Genomic DNA, 19,750 nt, shown 5'->3' with positions numbered 1-19,750 from the left:
TCTCTCTCTCTCTCTCTCTCTCTCACTGTCTATAACTCTGTCAAATAAATAAATAGAAAAAAGTTAAATAAAGTGTATACATTTTTTAAAGATTTATTTATTTATTTGAAAGGGTTACACAGAGAGAGAAGGAGAGGCACAGAGAAAGAGAGATCTTCCATCCGCTGGTTCACTCCCTAACTGGCCGCAATAGTCGGAGCTGGGCCTATCCGAAGCTAGGAGCCAGTAGCTTCTTCTAGGTCTCCCACATAGGTACAGGGGCCCAAGGAATTGGGCCATCTTTTACTACTTTCTCAGGCCATAGCAGAGAGCTGGATCAGAAGTGGAGCAGCTGGGACTTGAACTGGCACCTATATGGGATGCCAGCGCCACAGGGTGTGGCTTTACCAGCTATGCCACAGTGCCAGCCCCTAAAGTGTATTTTTTTTCCGCTGCTTGATTACTGCAGCTTTTTTAGAGAAAGTGTTTTTTTTTTTTTTTTTTAACAGGCAGAGTGGCTAGTGAGAGAGAGAGACAGAGAGAAAGGTCTTCCTTTTTGCCATTGGTTCACCCTCCAATGGCCGCTGCGGCCGGCGCATCGTGCTGATCCGAAGCCAGGAGCCAGGTGCTTCTCCTGGTCTCCCAGGCGGGTGCAGGGCCCAAGGCCTTGGGCCATCCTCCACTGCCCTCCCGGGCCACAGCAGAGAGCTGGCCTAAAGTGTATATTTTTTAAGAATGCAGTTGTAGGGGCTAGCATGGTGGCACAGCAGTTAACTGCCAAACTGCCACTCCTGTATGAGAGCCAGTTCGAGTCCTGGCTGCTCCACTTCAAATCCTGCTCCTTGCCAATGAACCCGGGAAAGCAGTGGAAGATGGCCCAAGTGCCTGGGCCCCTGCCACCTGTGTGGGAGACCAGAATGGAGTTATTGGCTCCTGCCTTCAATCTGGCTCATTCCACAGCTGTTGCAGCCATTTGAAGAGTGAACAAGCAGGTAGAAAATCTCTCTCTCTGTCTGTCCCTCTCTGGTAACCCTGGCTTCTAAGTAAATAAAAATATGATCTTTTCTTTTCTTTTTTTTTTTTTTAAGAAAATAAGCAATGCAGTTGTAGACTTGAACAGACTTGTCTTCAAAGAAGATATGCAAACAGTCATTAAGCAATATGAAGAGACTCAACATCATTAATCATTAGGGAAGCACAAATCAAAACCATTTAACACCCCTTAGCATAGCTATTTGAAAAACAGAAAGAACAGAATAAAAAGTGTTGGTGAGGAGATGGAGAAATTGGGACCCTTGTGCACTGCTGATGGGAACGTGAAATAGGGCAGCCATGGTGGGAGACAGGATGGCAGGCGCTCAAAACACCAAGCAGAGGGCAGATGTGGCGCAGTGGGTTAAGCCACCACCACTTGAGATGCCCATACGCCACACTGTGCTGCCAGTTTGGGTCCCTGCTGCTCTGCTTCCAATCCAGCTCCCTGCTAACACACCTGAGAAATCAGTGGAAGACCGCCCAAGAACTTGGGCTCCTACCACCCACAAGGGAGATCTGGATGAAGTTCCAGGCTCTTGGCTTTAGCCTGGTCCAGCCCTGGACTGTTGTGGCCATTTGTGGAGAGAATCAGTGGATAGAAGTCTCTGTTTATTTATTTATTTATTTTAATTAATTTATTTATTTATTTTTATTTTTGACAGGCAGAGTGGACAGTAGAGGGAGATAGAGAGAAAGGTCTTCCTTTTTGCCGTTGGTTCACCCTCCAATGGCCGCCGCGGCAGGCGCGCTGCGGCCGGCGCACCGCGCTGTTCGGATGGCAGGAGCCAGGTGCTTCTCCTGGTCTCCCATGGGGTGCAGGGCCCAAGCACTTGGGCCATAGCAGAGGGCTGGCCTGGAAGAGGGGGAACCGGGACAGGATTGGTGCCCCGACCAGGACTAGAACCCGGTGTGCCAGCGCCGCAAGGCGGAGGATTAGCCTACTGAGCCGCGGCGCCGGCTTAGAAGTCTCTGTTTATTTAAGGTTTATTTACTTATTTAAAAGTCAGAGTTACATTTAAAAGTCAGAGTTACACAGGGAGAGAGAGAGAGAGAGAGAGAGAGGGAGGAAGAGAGAGGTCTTCCATCTGCTGGTTCACTCCCCAATTGGCTGTTGGGAGCTGGATCTGAAATGGAGCAGCCAGGACTTGAACCGGTGCCCATATGGGATGCCGGCACTGCAGGCTGAGGCTTTACCTGCTCTGCCGCAGCGCCTCCCTCCCTCTGCCTTTCCATTAAATAAATAAATCAAACAGAGAGTATCACATGATCCAGGCGGGGACTTAAACAGATAATGGTCCATGCATGTTTACAGCAGTATCCACACTAGACAAAAGGCAGAAGCAACCGAAGTGTCCACTGGTCAATGCATTGATATGCAAAATGTGGTATATGCATACAATGGAATATTATTTGAGTTTAAAAAGGAAGAAAATTCTGATAAATGCTATATTTTTAAAAATATACATTTTTGTAAAGATTTATTTATTTATTAAAAGGCAGAGTTAGAGAGAGAGGTCTTCCATCTGTTTGGTCACTCCCCCAAATGGCTACAATGGCCAGGGGCTGGGCCAGACTGAAGCCAGGAGCCAGGAGCTTCTTCTGGGTCTCCCACACAGGTGCAGGGCCCAAGCTCTTGGGCCATCCTCTACTGCTTTCCCAGGTGTGTTAAGAGGGAGCTGGATCGGAAGTGGAGCAGCGGTGGGGGGACTTGAAACGGTGCACCACAGCGCGCCAGCCCCAAGGAGAAATCTACTACGTGATGAAACAAGTCAGACCCCAAAGGACAAACTCTGTTTACATGGGGTCACCTCGTGGACAACTGGAGTAGTGGAAGCCAGGGGCTGGGGGAAGGGAGGATGCGGAGGGAGGGAGTTATCGTTTATTGGGTGTAGTTTCAGTTTGGGAAGATGGGAAAGATCTGGAGACCCCAAGTTCCTCATCTTCTGCGTGACGGTGCTGTGTCTGCGTCCGCGTGCCTTCCACAGGGTGATCCGCCCCCTAGAGGCCGGCAGCTTCCACTGCACTGATCTGGTGGGACAGCAGCTACCTTCAGCAGAGGATCGAACAGCACTGTGCCTTATAATCTTCCAGCTCTCTCAATTCCTTCTTAAAAAAAAAAAAAAAAATAGAGGGCGGGAGGGGTTGGGCAGGCACTTCGCACAGTGGCTGAAGTCATTGCTCGGGATGGCTGCATCCATGTCCCATGTCAGAGTGCCCGGCTCGGGCGTCAGCTACTCCGTTCTGACTTAGCTTGCTGCTAGTGCACATCTTGGGAGGCAGCCGAAAGATGGCCCGAGTGCTTGGGTCCCTGCCACCCATGCGGGCCATCCAGATGGAGTTCCTGGCTCCTGGCTTCCGCCTGGCCCAGCCTGTCTGTTGTGTGCATTTGGGGGGAGTGAACCAGTGCACAGAAGATCTCGTCTTCTTTCAAATAAATATTTTAAAACATTAACAACACTTTGGGGGTAGATGTCTGGCCTAGCAGTTAAGATGTGCGCATCCCACTTCAGAGTGGCTGGGTCTCAGTCCCAGCTCCCTGCTACCGCGCATGCTAGGAGGCGGCACTGGTGCTTCAAGGACTTGGGTCCCTGCCACCCCCATGGGAGGTCTGGATCGAGTTCCCACCTCCTGGGCTGTGAACCAATGGATGAGAGCGCTCTGTCTGTCTATGCCTCTCTCTCTCTCTCTCTCTCTTCCTCAAATACTAATAAAAGGAGGAGGAGAGAAAAGAGGAGGAGGAATAGGGGCAGAAGGAAGAATACAATGTATTTTTTTTTTTAATTTTTGACAGGCAGAGTGGACAGTAGAGGGAGACAGAGAGAAAGGTCTTCCTTTTTGCCGTTGGTTCACCCTCCAATGGCTGCTGCGGCCGGCGCACCGCGTTGTTCCGATGGCAGGAGCCAGGTGCTTCTCCTGGTCTCCCATGGGGTGCAGGGCCCAAGCACTTGGGCCATCCTCCACTGCACTCCCTGGCCACAGCAGAGAGCTGGCCTGGAAGAGGGGCAACCGGGACAGGATCGGTGCCCCGACCGGGACTAGAACCCGGTGTGCCGGCGCCGCAAGGCGGAGGATTAGCCTAGTGAGCCGTGGCGCCGGCCTACAATGTTTTTTTTTTTTTTTTTTTTTTTTAAAGATTTATTTACTTGAAAGACAGAGTTACAGAGAGGCAGAAGGAGAGAGAGAGGTCTTCCATCTGCTGGTTCACTCCCCAAATGGCCACAATGGCTGGAGCTGGGCTGATCTGAAGCCAGGAGCCAGGAGCTTCTTCCAGGTCTCCCATGTGAGTGCAGGGGCCCAAGCACTTGGTCCATCTTCGACTGCTTTCCCAGGTGCATTAGCAGGGAGCTGGATCGGAAGTGGAGCAGCCGGGACCTGAACCAGTGCCCATATAAGATGCTGGTGCTGCAGGAGTTGGCTTTACCTGCTACGCCACAGCACTGGCCTGAAAACAATATATTCTTATCCGCCCTCTCTTGCTTCCTAAATTTCTATAGATCTCTAAGTGTGTTGTCGGTCGTTCAATCCTGCCGCAGTGACCGCTGGTCCTGTCCTGTCTTCCTCACAGCCTCACGTTGGGTGTGGTTGGAGCGGGAGCTTTTGTAGTTCGCTGAGTCTGCTCGGTCTGTCGGCCCCTGCTCAGATGTCAGTTCTTCGCGAAGTGCAGGTCGCACGGTGGCCACGCAGCATGTCACTGCGCACAGGGACACAGTGCAGACCTAATCGCACTGTCTCCCAGTTTCCAAACCAGCACCCAATCTCCTGGCACAGGGCTTGTTCCTCTGGACCTCATCACCAGGTCGAGGGCGGCCCAGAAAGCAGAGGCAAAGCCCGCCTGCATCCTCACATTCGCCGAGGGCCGGGCTGGGGCTGGATTGCGCCGTGTGCTTAACCTCTCGGTCGTCATGGTGTCTGCCCACGTGTCCCCAGCGTGGGCACAGACTGTGATGCGGGTGTTGGGCCAGCGAAGGAGCTTCAGCTGAAGTGGCAGGGCACAGCTCAGCTCCAGGAGCCGGTTCTGAGTTCAAGTCCTCCATCGCCAATTCTCTGTGTGACCTTGGCAATCATCGGACTTCTCAGAAGGTCATCTGTAAAAGTGGGCATAACAACCATCAGAGAGAGAGAGAGAAAGAGAGAGAGAGAGAGACATAGAGAGAGGTCTTCCATCTGCTGGTTCACTCCCCAAATGGCCGCACCAGCCAGGGCTGGGCCAGGCTGAACCAGGAGCCTGGAACTCCACCTGGGTCTCCCACATGGGTCGCAGGGGCCCAAGCACTTGGGCCATCTTCCACTGCCTTCCCAGACCATAGCAGAGAGCTGGGTTGGAAGTGGAACAGCCGGGATTCAAACTGGTGCCCATATAGGATGCCAGCACTGCAGGTGGTGGGTTGACCCACTGCACCATGGTGCCTTCCGGTACCAACTTCTGCTAGGACCCAAACAGCAAGGGTGGGGCCGGTAGAACAGGGTGGCAGAGCTGATGACCCCTGCCAAGGGCACCTTAGAAAAACGGGTTTGGGGCTACTGTCTCCAGCTGGGAGGGTTCCTGGGGGTCTCCATTGAGAGAAAGAGCAAAGCCCCCCCCCCCAGGAAAAGCAGGTGGTTGGTGGGGTCTGGCTGGGGTTAGCCTGTGCTTCGGGTGAGGCCCAGCCCACGTACACCTCCACCTGTGAATAGCACCAGATCGAGTGTCTGCCTCTCTCTTTCCCCTCCCTCCCTGCCCTGCCCCCCCACGTGGCCCACGCCTCAGTGCACCCACTAAATGGGCTTCCTCTAATCCCCTGACATCCCTGCCTGTTCTGCCCAGGCCCAGCCTGTACCAAGGCAGCCCCCCCCCTAGGAAATCCTGCTTAGGACCCCGCTACTTCTGAACCTCCTTTCCCCCTCTACCTCCACCCTCCTTCAGCTCACAGTCTAAATCTGGGACACCCCCCAATGCAGCCCCAAGCTGACGGAGGGGGAAGAAGTTTAGTCTCTGGCCTGGCTTTGCTGTGTGACTCTGGGTAAGTGGCTGCCTCTTTCTGGGCCTCAGGCTCCCGATCTGGTCCCTCTGACCACATCGGTCTGCCTCCTTCTCAGCACCCTGTCACTTTTGGGGATCTTGGTGCTCGTGGGGTCATGCATATGCTTAATGACAGGACCCGGCCGGCCTTGTGAGTCACCCAGGTGCCACACACAGCAGGTGTCGCATTGTGTCACAGAGTGAATGTGTGGTTCCTCTCTCTCCCCCTCAGCTGCCCACCAGGCACAGGAGCGTGGAGCAGATCCAGCCTTGGGTGGGGTAGCCTAAGGACCATGCTCTGTGCCTTTGCCCCAAGGCTCCCCTGTGGGGGCGTGTGAACCCTGTGTGTCCCCACACTGTGTCTGGACAGAGGAACGCGACCTCGAAGTACATCAGAAGCTGAGGCACGGCGGCCCCTGCACCCTGATCCCAGTGATTCGTGTCTGCAGGCCCATGTGTACCCTCTGTGTCTACAGCACTCAGGGCCTGGGACCCCGGCGGTGTGACATGTCCAGGCCGCTGGAGTGTGGGCTCCCTAGGGCAGAGAGAACTGTGTCTGTCCTCTTCCATGCCCTGTCCCCAGGAGCTAGCACAGGGCCAGGTGCCCAGAAGGGTCCCTGCACATCCGGGTGCACACCGTGCAAAAGTGCATGCCCAGACCTGGTGGGTGCCCACGTGCCCACACGCGTGTGGACATGTGCGTACTCCGTGTCCGAGGGTGCCCCTGGCTGTGGGTGCTGTTGCTCACGCACCACTCCTGTCCGGTCCCCACCTCCTTGGGAGCCAGGGCCCAATGCCCGGGTCCCCGTGGGCGGAGCAGGGGGCCGCCTCCTCAGGGGAAACTGGATCCCTGGACGTGCAGAGCTGCAGGGAGCCGGCGGCCCCTTTGTCCCCCATAATCCCCTCCCTGCCTTAGCCCCTCCCTCCCGGCCCCCAGGGCTTCAGGTCCAGCTTGGGGGTCATGGGGGGTCTCAGATGACCCCTCAGTGTCCCCTAGTCTCTCCCTCTGGGACGTGTGTGCCCAAAGTCCCAGGCCCCACGATCTAGAATCGGTGCAGCCTTCCGGGCCGCTCCCAAACCTCCTCCCCTGCTGTGTGCCTGCTGCCAGGTCTGCCTCTCCATCTGCAGTGACCATGTCCCCTGCCCCCCTTCCCCCGCGTGTGACTCCCCCCCTTCCTGGGCGGCCCCAGGGCTCAGCCCCAGGTATAAAGCTAACAGAGGGATAGGAGGACAGGTGCCCTGGAAACATACAGACGGCAGGAGAAGGCACCAAGGAGAGAGCATGACCGGGCAGCTGGGTGAGTGAGAGGGTTGGGGTGCCGGGGCCTGGAGGCCAAGAGGGGAGGGGGCTCTGCCAGGCCCCTCTGGCTCCTCTAACTCACGTGCCTGGGGCCTTTGCATCTGCTGGGAACCTCCAAGTCCTTCCCACAGAAGACTGCATTCATCCCAAATTCAACAAGAATTTATTGAGCACTTACTATGTGCGAGGGCCTGCAGGCCCTAAAGTATTCCCTGGGGATTGGTTCCAGGATCCCCCGTGGACACTAAAGTCTGTGCTCCAGTGCCCCAGTGGTGTGGTGTTTGTTAATGACCTGCCCTCATCCTCTCACAGACTTTATTGGTTTTTGTTTAATTTTTATTGCCATTTGTATTTGAAAGGGAGATACCGAGAGATCTTCCATCTGCTGGCTCACCCTCCCAAATGCCCACAGTAACCGAGGTTGGGACAGGCCAAAGCCAGGAAGCAGGAAATCCATCCGGGATCTCCCGCATGAATGGCAGGGACCCAGGTGCACCTCGGCTGCCTCCCAGGGTGCACACCAGCAGGAAGCTGGAATCAGCGGCAGGGCCAGGACTTGGTCCCGGGCACCCTGACTCCAGTGTGGGCATCCCAAGTGGCATCTTAACTGCTGTGCCAACCGCGGCCGCCTGCAGAACACTTCAAATCATCTCCGAGGACTTGCGGCATCTGATACAATGCAAAGGCTGCATCAGCAGTTGTTACACTGTATCGCTTGTAGCCGCACTAGGTTGTACAAGGACCAGGAAAAATCTGCGCCCTGGTGGCATTTCTGAAAGCTGCGCATCCCCCATCAGTCAGTTGATTCTTCAGACGTAAAACACACGGGGGTATCGGAGGCCAAGCAGCTCTGCGCTAGGCATCTGGGGATGCGACAGGGGACAAACTGACGCGAAAGCACAGCCTCAGGGAAGTTTTGCTCTGTAGACGCTCCAGAAGGTGATCAATAAGTAAACCGGCGAGCCAGTGTGATGGAAGCTGAGGACACTGATCCGCACTGAATGAATCAAATGGCCTTCTTGTTCTTGGCTCTGGAACCTCTGGGCACTCAGGGGTGTAGAAAGGGGGAGGTAGGAGGCCACCCTGGGTTTGTGTCTCCCTGCCATGGCGTCCCAGTTGGTATGACCTCAGGTAATTCCTCCTCTCTGTTCATGGCAGCATAAAATCAGGATAGATTAGTTTAAATTAAAAAAAAATCTTAAGAGTTTTAAATGTATTTGAAAAAGCAAGGTGAGGGGCCGGCGCTGTGGTGTAGCAGGTAAAGCTGCTGCCTGCAGTGCTGGCATCCCGTATGGGCACCAGTTCAAATCCCGGCTGCTCCATTTCTGATCCAGCTCTCTGCCATGGCCTGGGAAAGCAGTAGAAGATGGCCCAAGTCCTTGGGCCCCTGCACCCACATGGAAGACCGGGAAGAAGCTCCTGGCTCCTGGGTTTGGATCAGCACAGCTCTGGCTGTTGTGGCCAACTGGGGAGTGAACCAGCAGATGGAAGACCTCTCTCTCTCTCTCTCTCTCTCTGCCTCTCCTCTCTCTGTATAACTCTGACTTTCAATTAAATAAATAAATCTTAAAAAAACAAACAAAAAAAAGCACTCCCCAAAATGGCCACAATGGCCAAGTGTGCTCCAGCTCAAACCAGGAGCCTGGAACTTTATTCAGACCTCACCCACTGGGTGGCAGGGACCCACACCTTCAGGGCACCCTCTGCTGCTTTCCCGCCTGCAGCCAAGACAGAAACCTGTGCATGTGTGAGATGCCAGCATTGCAGGCAGCAGCGTAGCCCGCTGTGCTACCACTCTGGCCCCTATTATTATTATTATTTTTTTTTATTGGAGACACAGAGAAGTAGATACAGGCAGAGGGACATCTTCCATCACCTGGCTCACTTCCCAAATGCCTGCAACAACCAGGGCTGGACCAGACCAAAGTCAAGAGCCCAGGAGCTCCATCCAAGTCTCTCATGTAGGTGGTAGGGGCCCAAGCACTTGAGCCACCCATCACCTGCTACCTTCCAATTGCGCATTAGTGGGGAGCTGGAGGTGGGTATCACACCCAGGTACCCTGATGTGGGATGTGGATGTCTTAAATGCTGGGCTAAACACTCGCTCCCAAACCAGACCTTTGAAGGGACAGTTTGGTGGCATGTGCTGAAATGTGTAATAAGCATGGGCCAGCGCTGTGGTGCAGCAGGTTAAACGGCCGCTGGGGAGCCTCGCACCTGCTGTCAGACTGCCGCCGGGAGTCCTTGGCTGTTCTGCTTCCAATCCGGGGAGGGAACCTGTGGTTGGAGGATCTCTCTGCATCTGTCTATGTCTCTGTGTCTTTCCAATAACAAAATAAAATGAAGCTCCCTGGGGAGGGGGAAGCAAGGGCGGAAGCAGACAGATGGGGGCGGTGGACGGCGATGGGGGCTCGGGCTGGGGTGGCAGCCGTGGAAGGCGGGCACAGGTGGCTCCATGCTGGGTACACCCTTTTCAACCTTTTATCGAAAGTAAGGACTTTACAGAAAAGCACACAAGTCCTAGGTCTGCAAAGCTCGGGGAACTTTCACAAAATGAACACATCCTCGTGCTGAGCACTCATGGGCCTTCAAGAAACACTTGGTGGGGAAAAGAAAAAAACCAGCTTGCACTGGGCTCACTGCAGCGGCTCATATCGTAAACGTGGGGCAGTGCAGAGGAGATGAGCAGGGTCCCTCCAGAAGGATGATATCAATTCGTGAAGTTTCCATATTTTAAAGAATAAAAGGGAGGTGCTGGGTGGTGTGGCAGAGCGGGTAAAGCTACCACCTGTGACACCAGCCATCCCATATCGATGCTGGTTTGAGTCCACGCTGCTCCACTTCTGATCCAGCTCCCTGCTTGTGTATCTGAGGAAGATGGCCCAACTGTTTAGGGCCCCTCTACCCATGTGGCAGAATTGGATGAAGCCCCTGGCTTTGGCTTCACTCAGTCATTTGAGGAGTGAACAAGCAGATGGAAGATTTTTCTCTCACTCTGTCTGTGGCCCTGGTTTTCAAATAAAAATCTTTCTTTTGAAAAAAAAAAAAAGAGATTCATTCATTTATTTGAGAGGCAGAGTTACAGACAGAGAGAGGGAGACACAGAGAGAAAAGTCTTCCATCCGCTGGTTCACTCCCCAAATGGCCACAATGGTTGCAGCTGTGCCTATCTGAAGCCAGGAGCCAGGAGCTTCTTCCTGGTCTCCCACGTGGGTGCAGGGGCCCAAGCACTTGGGCCATCTTCTACTGCTTTCCCAGGCCATAGGAGAGAGCTATATTGGAAGTGGAACAGCTAGGACTCGAACCAGTGCCCATATGGGATGCCAGTGCCACAGGCAGAGGCTTACCCTACTATGCCACAGCGCTATAAATACATCTTTCTAAATAAATAAATAATAAATAGGGGCTGGTGCTGTGGCGCAGCAGATTAGGCCACCGTCAGCAGCGCTGACACCCCATACAGGCACTGGTTTGAGTCGCGGCTGCTCCACTTCCAATCCAGCTCCTTGCTCAAGCTCCTGGAAAAGCAGCAGAAGATGGCCCAAATGCGTGGGCCCCTGCCAATCATGTGGGAGACCCGGATGGAATTCAAGGCTCCTGGGTTCAGCCTGGCCCATCCCCAATCATTGCAGCCATTTGGGGAGTGAACCAGCAGATGGAAGATTCTTTCTCTCTCTCTCTCTCTTTCTCCCCACCCCCCCAAGTCTGCATTTCAAATAAACAAATCTTTAAAAAAAAAAAAAAACAAGCATAAAGAATAGAGGCACCAGGATTTGCTGTGGAAAGGGATGTGTAAGGCAAGAAAAAGAATACTTCCCAGGGCACACCATGGTTTTGGCAACCTCAACATGGATGTGCTATTTTTTAAAAAAATATTTATTTTATTTATTTAAAAGGCAGAGTTAGTTACAGAGAGAGAGAGAACTTCCACCCACTGGTTCACTGCCCAGATTTGGCCACAGGAAGCTGGATCAGAAGTGGAGCAGCTGGGACTGGAACCGGCCCACATATGGATGCTGAGGCTGTAGGGGACAGCTTAACCCGCTACGCCACAGCGTCGACCCCTGGGCGTTTCTCTTACCTGGGATGGGGATGATGGGGAGAGAGGTGGGCTGGGAAGGGGGAAGCAGTACCCTGAGCTGAGTGCTGGAAATTTTGCCTTTGAGATGTTCACTAACCTCCACGTGAAAATGTCAAGGAGGAAGTGGGACAAGTTCAAGGGAAGTTCGAGAGGAGCTGTGAGCAGAAGTAACCCACCAGCGGGGTGAGTCTGCCCTGCCTTGGACACCTAACACGGCTGCAGGCCACCGGGGCTTGTGGCTGGAAGGAAGGAAGGAAGGAAGGAAGGAAGGAAGGAAGGAAGGAAGCAATGATGGGGGCTGGGACTGATGTTGCATTTCCCCACCAGCCCCGCTGTGCCTGCTGGCCCTGCTGCTGCCCCCGCTCCGGCCCGCGGCCCCCCTGTCCCCAGCCGAGCCCATCAGCCAAGCCTACAGCCTGGCGCTGTACATGCAGAGGAACACATCGACGCTGCTCCAGACCTACGTGAGTGACGCTGGGCGTGAGGAGCGGATGAGGTAGGGCAGAGCCAGCCCAGAAGACCCCATGCACGGGCTTGGGAGGCTCAAGTGCTGTCCCTGAGGGCCGGGTGACCACGGGCAAGTCATTCCTCTCTCAGAATTCAGCTCTCTCATCTGCTAAATGGGTCGGTGCCGCTGTTACTTTTCAGGCCGGGCCCTTAGGAAGCTTTTCCCACAATCCCCCCCCCCCCCCCCCGCCATGTGCTGAACCCTGGACGCTCGGCATTAGTTACAACCCAAGCTACACAATCTGTGTTCTGGTTCCTCGGATAACCTAGGGCACCCGTACCTCAATTTCTCCTCCTATAAAACGGGCATGTGAGACCATGTGACCTACCAATTAGGAGATCTGTCCGTGTGCACTGAGATTCTGGTGGATCGTGGTTTGCGGAGGTGAGAACTTTGACGGTGAAGGCTCTCCACTAAGTTTCATAATATTAATAGTTACTTATTAATGATGAAAACAAAATTAATAAATGTGACAACTAAATTCTATAAATAAAAAAGAAAGCTATTGGGTTATAGCTATGTTGTCAATAACACAGCTTGAATGAAAATGTTATGGTGAACAATATAATCCCAGAGTTGACTGATATTAATAGGTTATTAGTTAACAGTGGCTTTTCACACGCTTATTGTATGGCAAGGTGCCATGTTCAGTGCTTTGTAGATGTTATTTTGTATGTTTTTAAAAATTTTTTATTTATTTATTTGAGAGGTAGAGTTACAGACAGTGAGAGGGAGAGACAGAGAGAAAGGTCTTCCTCCCATTGGTTCACTCCACAAATGGCCGCAACGGCCGGAGCTGCACCGATCCGAAGCCAGGAGCCAGGAGCTTCTTTCAGGTCTCCCACGTAGGTGCAGGGGCCCAAGGACCTGGGCCATCTTCTACTGCTTTCCCAGGCTGTAGCAGAGAGCTGGATTGGAAGAGGAGCAGCCGGGACTAGAACTGGGGCCCGTATGGCACCGCAGGCGGGAGATTAACCTACTGCACCACGGCGCCGGCCCTATTTTGTATCTTTTTCACAGTAATACCATGACAAGGGGATTATTAACATTCGTGGTTCAACGTCACAGCGCACGTGCACAGGAAAACCGTAAATCAGACACTCCCCCCACCCCGCCCTTGTCCTATGAGCTTCTCCTGGGAAGAGGGCAGTCCCAGACGTGGAGTGGGAGCCCCAGGCACCCCAGCTGTGCCCTGACCCCCGTCTGTCTCTGCTCCTCACGCAGCTCCAGCACCAGGGCAGCCCCTTTAGCGATCCCGGCTTCTCAGCCCCGGAGCTCCAGCTCAGCAGCCTGCCCCCTGCCGCGGTCTCCTTCAAGGTCTGGCACGCCCTGGATGACGGGGAGCGGCTGAGCCGGGCCCAGGAAGCCTTCCTGGCCCTGACCCAACACCTGCAGCTCGTGGGCGACGACCAGAGCGACCTGAATCCTGACAGTCCCATCCTGCTGGCCCAGCTCAGCGCGGCGAGACTCAGGGCCCAAGGCCTTCTGGGCAACATGGCTGCCATCATGGCCGCCCTGGGGCTGCCTATACCCAAGGAAGAGGACACTCTTGGACTTGTCCCCTTTGGGGCCTCCGCCTTCGAGAGGAAATGTCGAGGCTACGTGGTAACCCGGGAATATGGTCACTGGACAGACCGGGCTGTGAGGGACTTGGCTCTGCTCAAGGCCAAATACCCAGCCTAGAGGGTAGGACTTCCGGTCGGAGGCTTCAGCACTTCCGCTTTGCCTTCTCGGCCTGGCTGCAGGGCTAGAGATGCGCCCGTGTGGCACGCAGGGCCGTGCCCCGCGTCTTTGGGAGTATCTTCCGGAAGCCGAGCCTGGGTGCCTTGTTCCCCGCGCCCTGCTCCTCCACCTCTCCCAGCGCTGAGGGTCTCCAAGGAGGCCATTCTGCGGCTCACCAGTCACTGGCTATCCTGGTGATGAGGACCTGCCCCTGGCAAGGGGCCTGGCTGCCCGCTCTGGGGGTGGGGTGGGGGTGGCCAGCCTGCTTCCTGGGCTCCCTTCCCCCTCCCCAGAGTTCTCCTCCTTTAATTTTGGGCCTGTGCAGGGGCTGACTTCCGGTCTCCGTCTACCTCACTTCTGAGTGCAGCGAGGGCTTCTCCCCACCCATCTGCCTCCTTCGTGCTACCTCACTGCGGCCACCTCTCCACTTCTGTCCCAAGGGGCTTCACTTCCTGATCCATAACTACGTCACCCCTGTTTTCTGCCCCGGCCACATGCACTTCCTGTCTGTCCGGGACAGACAGAAGGCGTTCCCACCTTGGGACTCCCGAATCTGCTTCTTCGCTGCCTTGTGGCTATGTCTGGGGGCCCCAGGCTGCACCCTGGGGATCCTCCACAATGTCTCCCCATTTTTTTGTCTCCCCATTTTTAACAGCTGCATGTACAGGTCATGTTCCTAAACATTTTATTTACAAAAAACACATTAATTTATTCTCAGAAATAAAACTCTTTTTAAGGTGTCACTTTTTTGTAGTTTAGAGGTGGGGGCGTACAGGGATGGGCGGGGAGCAGGGAAGGGCCTCCCCGGGCAGGGGGCGGGGCCCACGGGGCGCAGCAGGTGGACCGGCCTTGGGGGCGGTGGCTCAAAAGGGCCCGCAGCCGCCTTCCCCGCCCCCCGCGGGCCCAGCAGGCCGTCCCCGGCCGGGAGCAGGCCGAGCGAGGGCGAGAGGGAGGCCGAGGGCTCCCAGGGGCCAGGGGAGAGGAGAGAAGCAGAAAGCGAGAGCCGGGGGCCCCCGGGACCGGATAAAGGGGGCGGTGTGAAGAGGCGGAGGCAGCCCCAAGGGTGGGGGCAAAGAGCAGCAAAGCCAGAATGCGACAGACGCGGGGGGCGCCCCGCGGGAGAGAAGGGGTCTGCAGAGATAGAGAGAGAGATAGAGACAGAGAGAGAGAGAGAGCGAGCGAGAGCGCGAGTTGGCAGGGATGGGGCAACCGGGCAGGCAGAGGCGCGGAGGCAGCCAGCCAGCGCGCAGGTGCAGGCTCAGGCCGGGCCGCCGGGCAGCAGCGGGCCCAGGTCGCCCTCGGTGCGGCTCACCCACTCGCGGCAGAGGCCGCACACGCGGAGCCCCAGCACCTTGGCCTGGAAGGTGCCCGCGGCGGCGGCGGCGGCGGCGGGCGGCTCCGGCCGGGGCCCCGGGTCGGCGGCACCCAGCGCCGCCAGCACGGTCTCCACGGCGGCGCCCAGGGCCCGGACCTGGCGCGCCGCGTCCTCCAGGCGCCGCAGCAGGCGCGGCGCGCGCGGGTTCAGCTCGGCCTGGCGGCGGCGCACGGCGTCCAGCAGCGGGGGCAGCGCCGCGAGCGCCGCCGCGTCCAGCCGCAGCCGCTCGGCCACCGGCAGCGCCTCGTGGCTCGGGGCCGGGGCGCTCAGGCCGGCCACGGGCAGCCGCGGTGGCGAGAAGCCCGGCAGCCCGAAGGGGTCGCCCTGATGCTGCACCTGCGGAGACAGGGCCGCGGGTCAGAGGGGGCCTCGCCGAGGGGGTTCCAGTTCTTAACTCCACCCCAGTCCTGCGGCCTCAGTTTCCCCATTTCACAATCAAAGCCCTAGCAACAGAGCTGCTGTGTTTGAGATAAAACGAAACAAAACCAGCAGGGCCTTGGACGCCTCATCTCGGAAATGGAGCTAATAACAGAATCCATACAGTCCCCTTAGCAAGTAAAGTGCTGAAGACAGGGCCTGGCCCCGCGGGGAAGGCTCAACAAATGTTAGCCTTTTTTTTTTTTTTTTTTTTAAATTAATGTAACCTTACTGGCCTGGGTTCAAGTCCTGCTTGCATCTCACCACCTGTGTAGTTTCAAGTGAAACCATCGAGCCTCAGTCTTCCCATCAGTAAAATGGGGTGGTGGGGGGGACGAGCCCTCTCCTGTCCTCCTCCTAGGGGTTCCTTGAAAATCATACAAGATAGTGCAGGGACCCCAGTCGATCTCACTCCCCCAACTTCTGTGCCTGCACTGAGCAGGGCCCCAGGGAGCAGCTGACAGATGAACAACCAAGTGCGAGGTACAGGTCACGGGTAACTGGCAAAATCCTACAAAGGCCCTGCTTCTCCTCGGAAACACCCTGCCTCTGCTTCAGCTACTGTGTTTGCTCCCTTGAACACACTATCTGGAATGGTCCCCATTGGGGGGGGGGGTGACTTTATGTATAGGAGAACCGAGATGGGAGAGCTACAGTCACACGTCTTTGGCGTGGCAGAGCTGGAGCTGGAGCCCTAACTGGTAGGACTGCAGGGCTAGCTCCAGGACCCCGCTCTGCTGTCCAAGTTGTCACATTCTTATTCTTAGAGTTCTCATTACCTCTGGAGGTCACGGTCAGCAGGTTGTCAGGCCTACACCCTGTCTGACTGCAATCTACACTCTCCCTGCAGGACCCCTGGTGGTTTGGAGAATCATCCTCCTTCCTTGGCAGTTAGCAGCTCCCCCTTCCTCTGGCAAAGTATCCTCCCGTGGGGACCAGCGCTGTGGTGCAGCAGGTCCAGCCGCCACCTGCAATGCCAGCATCCCCAGCGACCACCGGGGCAAGTCCTGACTGCTCTACTTTTTCTTTAAGATTATTTCTTTATTTGAAAGAGTCACAGAGAAAGGAGAGAGAGAGAGAGAGATCTAGTGCTCCACTTTTTATTTTAAGATTTATTTATTTATTCAAAAGAGTAACGGAGAGGCTGAGAAACAGAGAGGGAAGGGGGGGGGTCTGGTTCACTCCCCAGATGGCTACAATGGCTGGATCTGCACCAATCAGAAACTAGGAGCCAAGAGCTTCTTCCGGGTCTCCCACATGGGTGCAGGGGCCCGAGCACTCAGTCCATCTTCTACTGCTTTTCCAGGCCACAGCAGGGAGCTGGTCAGAAGTGGAACAGCTGGGATTTGAACCATTGCCCATATGGGATGTCAGCACTGCAGGCGGGGGCTTTACCTGCTACGCCACAGCTCTGGCCCCTTGAGTGCTCCACTTCTGATCCAGCTCCCCGCTAATGGGCCTGGGAAAGCAGCAGAAGATGGACTGAGTGCTCGGGCCCCTGCACCATGTAGGAGACCAAGATGAAGTTCTAAGCTCCTGGCTTTGGCCTGGTCCAGCCCCGGTGGTCTGCAGCTATTTGGGGAATGAAGCAACAGATGGAAGACCTCTCTCTGTGTCTCTCCCTCGCTGTCTGTTACTATGCCTTTAAAATAAATAAACAGCTCTTAAAAAAAAAAAAAAAAAAGTCTGCTCTTGGGATAGAATTTTACCCCAGTCTGCAGCTTTTTCCGGGCCTCCCTAGTATCCCAGGCGGAGAAATTCCTCATTTGTCTGATTCCACCGGGGAGATGGAGACCCATGGCGGCGAGGCGACCGATCACACAGACCCTGGCTCTAGCATTCCCGCACCCCCGAGTCCACGGTTCTCGGCACTCTCTCCGGCTACCGTTGACTTCCAGGCTGAGGAAGACAGAGTGGCCTCCGGGGCCCAGACGGGGTGCTCCTCCAATTCCCGGTGCAGCCAGGGGCCAAGTGACTGCCCGCCTTCTGAGGCCGGATTTTCCGGGGGAAGGAGGCGGAGAGGCCGGCTGGCGGAGGGACCCCCTGTGGGCGGCGCTGCCCCCTTCCCCAGGCGGCCCACCCCCCTTTCCCACTCACATATTCCTGGAGCAGCTGCTCCGCGTATTTGGTGAGGAGGCGGGCTAGGCTGTGTGTCTGCCGGATCTTGGCCTCCAAGTGGGGAAGACCTGGGACTGAGGAGGCAGCCTGGGGATCTTCTGGTGGGAAAGGGGGAGGCATGAGGGCAGCCCGACCCTCCCTGCTCCGTGACCGCCGCACCCGGGCTGGCTCTTCTTCCCGAAACCCAGAGTCGCCGCTCTGGATTCTGCAGGCTCTGTCCCATTCCAGCCGAGCGGAAAGGAGGCACCAGACCTTTGTCAAGGGGCTGTTCTGTGTCCTCTGTGCCCAGATCCCTGCTGAAACCTCATTAACGCCCTTCCTTCCACTTAAGGCCATGTGTTCATGCTTCTAAGGTAGCTGGCTCTTTTAATGACTTTTTTTTTAAATCTGTGTGTATCTGCCTTACTCTGGGAACCCTTTGAGGAGGGAGTGGACATAGCTCTGTAACTCGCTTAGTGGAACTCAGATCGAAATTGCCTTTAAGGCCCACTTGCGGGGAGACTTCAGTCCCGTTTCTTCCCTGATGCCTCTTCTTATGCAAGGCACTGGGGCTGGATATTTTCAATGAATCAGAATCTGGCCTGTCCTAGCGTAAGTGGCGCCCCAGGAGGACTACATTTCCCGAGATGCACAGCGCGCGCCCGGTGCATGCTGGGGAGCGTAGTCCCGGAGCGGCCGCCCTCGCCCCGCCCCCGCCCCCGCCCGCCCCCGCCTGAGTTTCCCACCGCCGCTCCCGATCCTCGGGAGCTTCAACTTTTAGGTCCCGCTGTCGCTCACCAGTTCCCGTGGCTCAAAGGCTTTCTTCCCTACCCCTGCCTCTCCCTGCAGCTGCCGCCCCCCGCCCCAACTCTGATTTTCCTCCTGACACTCCGGGAGGACTCAGGTGTTCTGCCCCAGCCCCGCCTCCAGTCCTCCCTCGGGATGTACCTGAACTGGTGATCTAACTCCCGGAGCCCAAGTCCCTAAATCCTCCGCCCCAGGCCTCCTCTAAACTCCTGCGCCTGCCCTTTCTCAAAACTCACCCGCTTGTTACCTGACACCGGAGCCCTGGTCTCCCCCGCCCCAGCCGCCTCCCTCCCGAGCCCGGATCCCGCGGTGGTGGAGCCCCGGACCCCAACTTCCAACCCTGCTGACTCCTGCGCCCTTCAGGGACCCAGTGTCAGGTCCCTCACAGCCCCTTACCCAGACTTCCCTCCCTCCGGCTCATGCTGGCCCCTGGTTGATCCCGGTTCCCTCCACGCCCCCCTTCCGAAGGGGGGGAAATGGGGAAAGGGGTAGGGGCGTGGCCCAGGCGCAGCCAATCAGCGCCCAGACCCCAAACATGACCCCCCTCCACTTCCAAGCTAGATTCTTCGGCCCTGAGCTCAGATCCCCGCCTGCGCGGCCTGGTCGGGGGGAAGGGGCAGGCAGGCGGTCTTCAGGGTGGGCTCGGGAGCACGGGACTGGGGGTTTCGGGGCCTGGGAGGTCACCCTGTGTCCTGCTAAGGGGGGGGGGAGGCGGGGGGAGGCAGGGCTTGGCGCCTGGGCTGCCTTGGGGCTGGCAGGACAAGAATGCACAGGCCCTCCCTCTGGGCGGGGAGCTGGGTGCCGTGGGGGCCTCTGGCTTGGGGCGCACTTGTGCAGACAGACACCTTTCTGCTCCGCTAAAGATGCCTTCCTGGCTGCCCGTCACACTTCCCAGGAGGGAGGCAGACGCTCCACCTCGCCTTAACCTTGGGGACCCAGGACAGACCCCGCCCCCTCCTACATCTCCTCTCCCGGGAAATCTGGACACACCCGAAAGTCAACCCCATTAACCTGAACCAGGTGCTGTCTCTGTCCGGGCGTGGGGCAGACGGGCGCCACACTCACTTTTGGTTTCTAGCCTCCTGCGGGGCTCACAGTCTGACTACAGTTGGGAGCAGCGGGACTGAGAAGGAGGTGCGCGTGTCACTGAGGATGTTGGCTTGAGCAGAGCTCTCCAGCGGAAAGGAGGAAGGGAAGTATCCAGCAGGTGCAACCGAAACGGGACTGTGACCGGTGTCACAATGACACCCTTAGTAACAGCGATTTTTTAAAAAAAGATTTATTTATTTGAAAGTCAGAGTTACACAGAGAGAGAAGGAGAGGCAAAGAGAGAGAGGTCTTCCATCCGTTGGTTCACTCCCCAGTTGGCCACAAAGCCAGAGTTGGGCTGATCTGAAGCCAGGAGCCAAGAGCTTCTTCCCAGTCTTCCA

General features: G+C 56.3%; 2 protein-coding genes across 3 annotated transcripts; one reads left to right on the top strand and one right to left on the bottom strand.

The window, feature by feature from the left end:
* The first annotated feature begins 7,295 nt into the window (after positions 1-7,295).
* Positions 7,296-13,585, top strand: LOC133750476 (cardiotrophin-2). The gene is made up of 3 exons (XM_062180075.1): positions 7,296-7,311; positions 11,722-11,858; positions 13,127-13,585. The coding sequence occupies exons 1-3, from the start codon at positions 7,296-7,298 to the stop codon at positions 13,583-13,585; spliced, it is 612 nt and encodes a 203-aa protein (XP_062036059.1).
* A 1,297-nt stretch (positions 13,586-14,882) lies between these two features.
* Positions 14,883-18,750, bottom strand: CTF1 (cardiotrophin 1). 2 transcript variants are annotated; one of them, XM_062180536.1, is made up of 3 exons: positions 18,717-18,750; positions 17,514-17,632; positions 14,883-15,335 (listed from the first exon to the last, which is right to left on the bottom strand). In XM_062180536.1, exons 1-3 carry the CDS (start codon positions 18,739-18,741, stop codon positions 14,883-14,885), a joined length of 597 nt encoding a protein of 198 aa, XP_062036520.1. In that variant the 5' UTR covers positions 18,742-18,750. The 2 variants fall into 2 exon arrangements, with proteins under 2 accessions (XP_062036520.1, XP_062036521.1); XM_062180537.1 differs by having other exon boundaries at positions 17,514-17,629; positions 18,717-18,747.
* Positions 18,751-19,750: the final 1,000 nt, after the last annotated feature.

Source organism: Lepus europaeus, chromosome 21 (assembly GCF_033115175.1).
Source record: "Lepus europaeus isolate LE1 chromosome 21, mLepTim1.pri, whole genome shotgun sequence".
Lineage (NCBI taxonomy): Eukaryota > Metazoa > Chordata > Mammalia > Lagomorpha > Leporidae > Lepus > Lepus europaeus.
Note: the sequence above shows the minus strand (reverse complement) of the source record. Positions and strands in the feature narration are given on the sequence as shown.